Genomic DNA, 11693 nt, shown 5'->3' with positions numbered 1-11693 from the left:
ATTTGAATGAGACCACCCTACCCCCACAGAAAACATACTTATTTGTACACTCACACATCATTTATACACTCATGCGCACACATCTATGCATGGATACATTTATACAGATCTGTCCCAGTAGTTTCTGGGCACATGGGGAAAGTACACAGCAGGAATTAGAGATGAGAGATTCCAGTTGTGTCGTTCTGCTCTCCCCTCCCTCTCCCACGACTGTGGAAGATACACCCTGTGCTGTACAATGTGCAGCATAATATGTATATAATGGTTCACATGCTCCATTCTTTAGTGTTTCAGGTCGGATGACGGGGCCCCCTGACTCTGTGGGCCCCATACCAGCTGCTATGACTGCTACCGCTATAGTTACGTCCCTGCTATTCCCCCAATTTTTTTATTGCATCTTTCTATGTGCTAGCCTTCTGTAGTCCCCTGCTTACCTCTATATTCCCCATTCATTTATGTTGCCTCTTCCCACTTTTATTTATTCCTCTCTCAATTTTCTCTACATCCCCTTCTCTTTGTCCCTCCGCATTTCTGTTGTCTTCCCCATTGTTCTCCATTGTATCATGTCAAGCTAACATCTTTATATCTAATATACTACATTATAAACAAAGAATGAAAAAAAAAAAAAATTGGAACATTTTTGAACAATTTAAACGTGAAAACAATGAAACAAGTCAGTAGTATCATATATTGGTTTTATTGTGAACATTTCCCTTGGGGATTTATATCACATATCAGACAATACATCAGGGTAATGAGAAAGGACTACATCGTCATTGATACAAATTAATATAGTCAATTAGCTGACAACATGGCAGATGCTTTTCAGGACTTGTATTGATAGACTATCCTTAGGATAGGACATCAATATTTGATTGGCGGGGGGGAGTCCGAATCCAGGAAACCCCCACCTATAACCAAAATGAAGGGGCTGTAACCTCCAGCGAGTGCAAGCTCCCCTTCCTTATTTACACAGGCACAGCGCCATGAATACGGTTGTGTCCGAAAAAAAAAAAAAAAATTTATATTTATAGATCCCTGGCATTTCACTACAACGTAATCATAGAAGCACCATAAACGTATGATATCCAGTAACATCCAATCAGATGAGTCGTTTAGGCTGCGTTCGCACAGGGCGTCAGATTTTAGAGCACGTTGTGTGTGTTCTTGTTTGTTTTTTGTTTTTTTACGAGAAAACTTTATTGCTAAAAAAAAATAAAATAAAGCGTTTCAGGTCCTATGTGGAGAGACGAAACACGCCACAGTGGATATTATGCAGCTGAGCTATACAAATAGAGAAGGTTTGTATCATGGTTTTTTTTTTTAACCTAAATAAGGAGTTTTTATGGGAAACAAAAATCCCCACAAAAACACATGTAGTTACTGAACGGTCTTAGGCCGAGTACCGAGAATATAGAGGTGGACGCCATCGTGTACAACGCAGCCTTAAAACCTGTGACATTCTCATTTATTTACAAACATCATGTATTCTGCGGCGCGCTGTTACACGTACATACAAGATATTCCCAAATGACATGCATAAAGTCCTGTAAAACACGTCTAGTACATGACAGGACAATCCAGGATAGCCACAGCTGCTCCTGTTTTACAGTATTGAATACAGCCGGGTTCACACATCCCACATTTCTCCATTGGTGTAAACATGATTGCTCCTATTCACTGACAGGAAACAGAGGTCTTATAAATGGTTAAGAACCAAAACAAAAGACTTCCCTCAGAATTTGGTAATATTATACATTCCCCAAAGAATTGAAGCAGTAAAAAAAAAAAAATACTGCAGCGGATAACAGATGCCATGTGTGAACCCGGCTCTTGTGTCATTTGTAGTTTTTTATTAAGGATATGAAAGGGTTAACAAAAAAAATAATAAAACTTGCATAGCAATGGTAATTTATTAATGCTAAATTACTACTAACAAGAAGTGGAATGTCTTTTATGAAGATGGCTAAGGCTATGGAGACTGAATCCTGGTAAGTCTGTGTAAGACACAGCAAGAGCAGCCATTTTGTGAGGTGAAATACTTTTACCTCACAAAATGGCTGTTACTATGAGGGGAATCTTCTAGTGCAGACATTAAAGTGACAACCAATTATAATCCAGATTACTGTTCTACAGCGCAGGTCAGCATATGTCAACTGGAATCTAATTGGTTGATGTTTTAACTGTGCTAGCCAGTGTTTCACCTGTTCTCAGAGTTGAGCTGTGTTTTTATAACCTGTATCAACCAATGAGAGTTCAGCTTTCGATTTGAGAATAGGCATCGCACAAAGTATAATTGGTTACAATGGGCTTTATTATCCAAGTGAAATTAAATAGGCCTCAGAGATAAATGACCCCATCTATCACAACAACCAATCACAACTCAGCTTTCATTTTACTAGCCTGTATTGGGAAAATAAAAGATGTATTGTGATTGGTTGTTATGGATTCATTGGAACATGGTGGTTACTGCATACTAAACATGTATGCCGGACAGTGAACAATATGGAAGAACTCAAGGGCTACCTGTTAACCCTGTGATGGTGGCACCAATCACAATACCTCCTCTCTAGTCAGCTAGATGTCCACAACCTATGGCTCCCCATCCATTTGGAAACTACACTAACCATGTGTCTGACGGGAGTTGTAGTTTTCCAAACACTAGTGAGCCATAAGTTGTAGAGCCTCAAACTTGACGTCTAATGAGAGGAAGACTCGCATTGGTTGACTCCACAGTGCTCCGAAAATTTCTAATTCGACTCCTTTGTCATGCAGTGCAATATTCTACCGTATTTGAACGTCTATTGAACAATTTTTTTGTCAGTTCTGCCCGTTTTAGTAATTATAATAAACGACCAGTCATTGCACTGTTCTAAATAAGGGTGGCCATGTTTTGGGCATAATTCGGTCACATTCATGTTTTTTTTTCACAGGCTTTTTTCCACTTTTACCTCATATATTTACATTGCTTTTCTGTTCCATAAAATGTTGAATATCTTTCTAAATACTTTACTTTTATTGTTTTTTTCAGTTTTCAGATGTTTTATTCTCTCGTCTCTCAATAGAAATATACAATTTGAATTTTTATAGAGATTTTTAGAGAATGGTGCGTCATTGGAACGCAGGTCACATGACTGCAGAAATTCCAAGTTGGAACCTGATTGAATTTTTTTTTACTTTCATTTTGAAGGTCAATGAAGAAGAAAAGGACATACCGTATATACTCGAGTATAAGCTGACCCAAGTATAAGCCGAGGCCCCTAATTTTACCACAAAAACCTGGCGAAACCTATATTTTTTTTACTCGAGTATAAGCCGAGTTTGGGTTTTCAGCACATTTTTTGTGCTGAAAAACTAGGCTTATACTCGATTATATATGGTAAGTCAAAAGGAATACAAAATCAGTAAAATAAAGTATTTACAAAGTTACCGAACTTTTAATGAAGATGTTACCCATGAAATTTCAATCATAAGGGGAGAGTCCTTTAAATTAGGCTATGATCACCCCCTTCCAACCAACTTATTCTTTATTCTGTCAATATTCAATCGGTTTACCACCAATTTAAAGGAATATGTCTTGGTAACACTTATACTTGCAAATAATGGGGTAAAATTGAATTTTTTTTTTACGTAAAATTGAATTTTTTTTTGAGAGGGATGGACATGGTGTTTTTTTTTTTAAATATTGTGTCTTTCTCAGCCCCCTCAATACCTACACATCAGTTCTGCCCGGAGTGTTCCTTTAAGTGCTATATATTTTCAGCCCACATGGCCAGCAGGCAATAGGCACACATAATGTAACAGAGGAAATATTCATTTATTTTGTAAAAAAAAAAAAAAGAGCAAATATTGCTAAATTCCTCCCGATGAAGAGATACTAAGAACAAAATATCATAACACTAGTTCTTTTAGGGCAGTCACAAGGAGAATAGTCAGCTGCCATATTGTGACCGCACCCCCCCCCTATATTCTCGAGCGAATGGTTGAACCCGAATCACGTGATCGTAAGAAAATAAAACATACACATATATATATTGTCGTCGTTGGCACGACACGAGCCAAGTAAGTGCAAACGAGAGGGCACATTCATGAAAGTATCCAATACAGGAAGTGGTTCTATTTTTGACCAATCGTAGGTTTGCTTTTTTAAAGTAGAGAAAGGATTCTGATTGGACGGCTTAACCAACTTCCTTTCATGCAGTGAACGCCCTTCACCGGTCTTCAGCTGCCACAAATTCTAGTCAGATTTGTAAAGTAACGGGAGTTTGGAGAGAGCGGGACTGATCCATTGATGGATAGAAGAGATTTATAACCTACGGCCTCGGTTTTATTTTCTTAACCAATCCAAAAACTTGACAATGACACATTCAGCCTCTAACGTGTGACCACTTCAAGGGGTTGTCCAGGAATCCAAAACATGGAGGATTTCTTTATAAAATGAAAAGCACTGCCACACTTGACCACAGGCTGCGTGTGGTATCGCAACGCACACTAACCATGGAGTAGTGTGAAAAAAATCGGCCATGTTTTTGTAGTCCTGGACGGCATCTATCTTGCTTGTTCCACATTTTGTCACCAAAAGTACAGCAGAAGAGTCTTACGACTAGATACCAAAAGTGACCAGCAAAGTTCTCAAAGGATATGAGCACCAGAAGATCGCATCAAGTAGTGGTCAGGGAGCTGGGACCTCCATGGACAACGAGGATGAAGAGGCCTCCTACCAAGAATCCGTTCATTGGTTGAGATTCCACTTAAAGGGTCATGCGTATAAGTTGCCCACACAGGCTATACGTTTATGGCGTGTTGCGATGCCACTCAAATACTCACTCAACATGGAGGCTACCACCCCTTTCCCCTCCCAAATTTAACTCTAAATTTCATGAGTGCTCCCTAAACAAATCTATGTAGTATAGTGAGGCAGTAAACGGTATAGTAGCTAAACTTTCCTGTGACTTCTTCTGCCGGGGGTGTCTACATGTGCTGAAACGGTGGTCACCCAAAAATGGCTTCCCCTTAATTAGGAAAAGGGGTGAATTCACAACTTATCTAATATACAGTAACTATAAGCTTCGTTCTGTATGTAAATGAGCGTAATACCGATTAGTGTTTACAGTCTGAAGGGACCAGATCATTCAGATTTCCTTAAGGTTTTTTTTTTTTTGGGGGGGGGGAGGGGTTGAAAGTTTGACTTCCTATATCGGTTCTGTAACGAGCACCGGACATAGATGTGACACGATATATATATATATGTAATAAAGTCTCGTAACCAAAATAATAATCTCAAAAATAGCCAAAAAAATAAAATATAAATCGATTAACAAGGCACAATATGAAAAAAAATAAAAAATAAAAGAGTCCCTGAGACTCTAGTTTGGATTCTTTTTCCTCTCCCTCCCCCCCCCCCCTCAATATAATGAGAACATTTAGGAAAATATAATACAAAATCTTTTACAGGAAATATAGACTAGACTTACTTAATATCACTCAGCGGAAAAAGTGTCACTAGCTTCTTCTTCTACAACCTCGAACGTTCCTATGTATTCTGAATACGCAGAAAGTAGACGTTCTGACGTGGTCGTGTGGTGGCGGAGGAGGCCATTTTGTTTTAGAAAAACGTGGCTACTTCCTTTGCTTAAAACGGTGCCACATTTCGGCTTCAGGCTGAATCTGGTATTGCAGGTTAATTTTGTTAATGCGACCGGAACTTGGCTGCAATACCGGATGCAGACTGGGGACAGCGGTGGCGCAGTTTTTAAGAAGAAAGCAGCAATGTTTTCTAATTCTGCACATCCCCTTTAAACTGAAGTTCCAGGACTTTAGAAGGAGCAGCTTTAATTATACCTCTATACAGAGTGGCCCCTGGAAACTTGACTAGGAAACCAAACTGCATATAATTGGGTATTCTAGACAATACACCTTTTTGTCTTTCAATTCCTTCCTTTGCTTGCTGTCAGTGAATTGCAACATTGGCATTTCCATCCACAAGTGGAAATCATGTGCTTATTTTTTTTTTTTTGGAGGAATTGCTTTTAGTTTATGTAATGCCCTATAAGGTTAGGTCAAAAAATAGTAATTTTTTCAAACCCTTTTCTGCTGTATGGAAGGAGCATATTTCATAAAGCGGCTTCCAGCGATAAATATACCGCCATTATACTTTTTCTTAAAAAATTCAACCCGGTGAGAGACACTGGCCTCAGGCGGAGGTATATATAAGGGGTACATCTCTGATAGACACCTTATTTAGCACCTTAATATAAATATATTAGCACCGCATATCGCTGATTGATTGTTACAAGAGATGCTGGTCCCCAATGCAAAATCTGTGCCCACCCCCCAAATAATTACTTATAGTACTGATAGTATAGGCCCCCTAAAACACCTGGGACCAGTTATAGCCGCACCCTCATCACCCATTCAAAATATAATCAAAATACATCATGATAAACCAGGGACACTTCCTCATAATTTCCCTAGATTTGTTATCTAGTTTTATACTAGTCAACTTTTAAAATTATGCTAATGAGTCAGAGGGTTCTGAGATGTGACGCCAGAGCCCCTCTATAATGTAGGTTCACAGGTTGTAACACTGTCCCCCCCTCTGCTCCCTCAGCACCTCCCCCTCCCTGCAGTAATCTCAAACAGTGGGTGGGATATGCTCTTGCACAGTGTAACATCCTGGGAGGTGTACCAAAGCCCCTCTATAATATAGCTTCACAGGTTGTAACACTGTCTCCCCCTCTGCTCCCTCAGCACCACCCCCTCCCTCTGCCTGCAGTAATCTCACACAGTGGGTGGGAAATGCTCCTGCGCAGTGTAACATCCTGTGAAGCTTCAGCATGAAGGATCTCCGATAACTCCCCCAGAGTATTTTAGACTCATTAGCATAATTGTAAAAGTTGATTTTAGAAGGCAGTAGGCCATGGATAACAAATATAAGAAGATTACCACAGTCTCGGTGTCCCTGGTTTATCATGATTCATTTTCATGGTTGATTTCCTTTAAGCCCTTGGAGTCCAGACTACTTGTGAAATAAAGGATTGACTGAACTGGATATAACTGCAGCAAACCCTCAGCTGTGAGACATATTCGGTCTGTACAAGGTTCCAGTTTGAGGGGAATGAACATCAATGTGCCCCATTTACTTACAGCAAGCAGAGTTATTGTAAATAGTGATGGATGGAAAATAAAAGTGGTAGAACTTTCCATTATTGAATTATTCTATCCCTTTAAGAGCTGCTCGTCCAAAGTCCTGGGGAGGGTTAGTAGTTACAGATACCATGGGGTTTGGCAGGGTCACTAGGGAGATGGTTGATCTCCACTTGTAGGACTGGAGCTACATAACAGACTTTGGATGGCGTGACCCATGGCGGTCCGTCATGATGCCGATGTAACCCCCCATAGCACTGCCGATCCTGCCGCCCTCCAACCACCTAACAGACAAGAGAAAACGAGGCTGCGTTACACCAATAAAACTAGACTACGACTTCATAGTATTGCTACAATTCTCAGAGATACATAAAGTATACAAAATAAAACAGTGCCGTTTCACAGCGTGATTTTTGTTTTTCCCTACAATTTTTGTTTCTTTTCGTAACTTTTTCATTCTAGACGTAGAAAACGTAAGTTCCTAATGTGCTGAGGAAACCCAATGTATCATACGCGGCAGCCGTGAGCCATGCGCCTTCAGTACAAAATGCATCGCTAGCCGAAAAGGGTACACACAGGGCGAGCGGGTCTCTGCGGAATTGGGGATGGGGTTTAGGTGGAAGTCTCGGGGGGGGGGCTAATAGAGGGCTTAGATAGACGGTCCCATTACTATATACTGCATTAGATAATACCGGGACTGAGCATGTTATACTGTATACCCCTAGAGCTGTGATGTCATCAGGCTGCAGAACACCCATACTGTCCGAAGACACCCGGTCACAAAAGACAATGGGGAAGATTTCAAAGAAGTGTGAAACTTAGGTTACTTTACCTTAACTGAGGGGTGTTTAAAGGGATTGTCCACTTTCAGCAAATATTTGATATTGTTTGTGCAGTGAAAAGTTATTTCTAGATTGTTTCATTGTTTAGTTCCTGAGTAGAAAAAAAACGCTGATCTGATGTCACACAGGCGCATTTACATTACATCAGAGCTGTGTGATATAACGAGCCGTGCACCTGTGTGACATCACATGACCAGGGATATCATGAGCCATGCACCTGTGTGACATCACATGACCAGGGATATATAATGAGCTGTGCACCTGTGTGACATCACATGACCAGGGATATCACGAGCCATACACCTGTGTGACATCACATGACCAGGGATATCACGAGCCATACACCTGTGTGAGATCACATGACCAGGGATATAATGAGCCGTGCACCAGTGTGACATCACATGACCAGGGATATCATGAGCTGTGCACCAGTGTGACATCACATGACCAGGGATATCATGAGCTGTGCACCTGTGTGACATCACATGACCAAAGATATCATGAGCCGTGCACCTGTGTGACATCACATGACCGGGACCTGTACAGGAAGTAAACCATGAAGCTTCCTACACAAGGACAGCAAGCAGAGATCTAGAGTGAGGAAATGATACAGAAAGTACAGTACATTGAAATATTGTATAACTTTTCATTACACAAACAATATTAATTATTTGCTGTAAACCACCCCTGGACGCACCCACAGACTACCTAATCCCGCCTAAACTAAAATTTGGGACTGCCTCAACAAATTTCAGGACACTTAGCAAATATAGACTAGGTATTATTACAGCATCTCATGCTGGATGATAAATTACATATTTTGCATACTATATGTCTTTAGATACCTCTTTTCCTGCTAAGCCACGCCTCTTCCTCAATATGCCACTCCCCTTTGTCTAGCACAGCTTTAAAAATGTCTGAAACACCAATATGCATTAAAAAATTGTTTTGTATTTGGTGTAAGAAATGTTCCCCAATGTCTCTAGCGGACGGTGAGCAGCCTGTCCTGACTTCACAAGGATAATCAGATGATGTACGAGTCAAGCGAGGGCATAGCCAACATAGGGGCTGTCATGGAGGCCCTTGGAGAAAGGGGGCCCGGCCTTGGTTGTAACATATGCAGTGCTCTCCCATTGCAGCAATACAGCAGGAGGTTGAGGGAAGAATCAAGCACAAGGCCCTTATGTTATATAACCCCAGCACCATAGGGGGCGCTCCCTGCTATGCAGCCTCCTCTATGTTACACTAAGCCTCGACACTCAGTTCCGCATTATCTGAACGCAGTAAGACCCCTGAACATGAGATACGACTCTGGGGCTAATCTCAGCTCCGTACACCGCCACCTATAAGCGTTTACATAGAACGCCACGTATTATGAAGTCCCTCCTTGTATACAGTACAACCTGTACATTGTAATCGCCTAAAGAACTTACAGAAATTTTTCGCTCCTCCTCTCCCGATCCAAGCGCTTGACGCGTCTTTATCACGTGATCTCCGGACATAATCCTGTACAAATGCTACTTCATTCTGACAGAAAAAACTAGATGATCTCTGGTAATCAAAAATATCTGACCTGCTTTTTTGTTTTCTCCTGTATTTTCATGTAATACTTAGTCATGGAATGATGGGACTGCAAAATTGGGCTGAATCTTTTTTTTTTTTTTAGCTTTTTTGTTTTTTTTGTATGCTACTACCATAACATCCTCCCTGCCAGGCGACAACACAGGATTCCACCAGAAGCTATTGGGGGTCTCTAGTGCTGTGGTTGTAATGAAGGGAGCCCCCTCGGCATGAATGATGCTCCTGTATCCAGGACTTGTTCACATTGGGTTGAGTCCCGGCTGAGCGGCAGGTAACAATTCTTTTTTTTTTTTTCCTGTTGTTTCCTTTCTTGGTTTTGTTTTTTTTTTTAGAAAGTTTTTTTCTTTTTTTTTTTTTCAACATAAGTGCCTTCAGCTGGATGGTCCTGAGTTGGTCCCAGTAATTTGGCCACTATAAGAGGCTGGAATTGAGTCTCAGGGAATGTGTGTAGCCGCTATCGCTCGAGCTGCTTTGCAAACTGTAGTGGTCGTCGACATCGCTGGCACTTCCAATACTGTCCATTTCTCCGGGTGTAAACTCCATGCCTTCAATGTCCACCTCTGCGGAGACAAGGAGAACAGAGGTTGTATCAATACATGTTACATATCACTGACGGGTTCCCTTCTATAAGTGTCTGATACATGGGGATTCCGTCTCATGATGCGGAGGATTGGGGGGGGGTCCTCCGATCCAGATGCTCAGCAACTTCTGCAAATCCCGTAGAACAAAAAATGCTGGAGCAGAAGGACCTGCATCTTTCAGACACATATGGAACATCTAGAAGATCTAGAAAGCCTGTCGCTGCATAGTAGCACACAGATGACTCATTTTTAAAATTGTACTAACTCATGCACGCCCCCTCCCCCTGTGCCATATTTTGCCATTGTTTTGCATAAGGGTCCCACAAAGCTGTTCATACACAATGTTGGCCAGATACCCATCTAATATATGGGGGTTTAAAGACTCTCCTTCATAATATATGTTGGAAATGAAAGGATCAGGCATGTTGGATTTAAATAGGCCTGATCTTTTATTATTTGGTGCACTGCAGCGGCTTATCTCCCTTTGGTCTCATGCGGGCGAACATGAGGGGGACCGTGATCCAGCCGCACAATTTGTGGCCTGATCATGACCCCCATAGATGTGTATGGCACCCGGTCACAGTGTGGTGAGCACATACTGTCTCACTGCACTGGGACCCCTGTGTGCTATATTTTGACAAATTACGGTATCCGTGCTCTGCTTTCAATAGAGAGGGGATGGGGGAGGAGAGCTAATCCCTCCTCTACCCCAAATCCGGCTGTATGCTCGCCCGAGCAGTAGCCCAGAAAGCTTATGTTCATCTGCATGAGGCCTAAGTGACAACTGCTTGGCTGGGCAAAGTATGCATGTATGTGGGTGGTCAGGAGGAATAGCTGCCGGCCAAACTAGTGATCAGCCGGCGGGTAATATAATTGTGCTGACTCTTTAAAACAAGTTTGTGCAGTATTTTTTATAGCATATCATTATCTAGAAGAACGAGTTGTAGGTCATACCAGGAGAGGTATGGAAGAAGAGTCTGAGTATACGTATAGATTCCCCATTTAAGTACTAGGAATGCTATAGGTGTCTTGTATGACTATGGTTGTGTCCCTCCATGATGGCTGCCTCTAGGAGGGATATCATTGTCACGTCTTGACATGCAGATGATCCAGAGAGATGAGTTTCTCACTAAATGAAACTCACCGACTCACTCTATGTAGGTTCACATTGGACGGCAGCTACACCTACACCTACCGAGCCTATTACAGTGTGAACTCGTCAAAATGTATATATTGCAAAAGCTACAAAACAACAAGCACCTTCACATAAACATAGCAGAGTGTTTGTGCTGCACATTTAGGGCACATTCACACATTCAGTTTTTCAGATGCAGTTTTCGAAGCCCAAACAGTGGAGTGAAGTGAAAAAAGAGGAGCAGTAGCCCCTCTCTATGATAGGTCTCCACCCATTATCATCCACACCTGCTTTTGGCTTCGAAAACTGCGTCTGAAAAATTGAACGTGTTAACGCGCCCTCAAATGGGATTGTCCCATATTACATTTAATTCATTTCCTGTGTGCAACAGAATCAGAGACAATTTAA

The 11693-nt window shown here is 41.5% G+C and overlaps 1 protein-coding gene across 1 annotated transcript in view; it reads right to left on the bottom strand.

The window, feature by feature from the left end:
* Positions 1-681: 681 nt before the first annotated feature.
* The window catches only part of MXD4 (MAX dimerization protein 4), a 42445-nt gene continuing 31433 nt past the window's right edge, over positions 682-11693 (bottom strand). Inside the window, exon 6 of the mRNA XM_072126201.1 lies at positions 682-10129. Coding sequence (XP_071982302.1) covers positions 9981-10129 — 149 coding nt within the window. The 3' untranslated portion in view covers positions 682-9980. The remainder of the gene's footprint in view (positions 10130-11693) is intronic.

This window comes from Engystomops pustulosus, chromosome 1 (assembly GCF_040894005.1).
Source record: "Engystomops pustulosus chromosome 1, aEngPut4.maternal, whole genome shotgun sequence".
In the NCBI taxonomy this organism is placed as follows: domain Eukaryota; kingdom Metazoa; phylum Chordata; class Amphibia; order Anura; family Leptodactylidae; genus Engystomops; species Engystomops pustulosus.
This window is presented reverse-complemented; position numbering and strand designations above follow the sequence as displayed.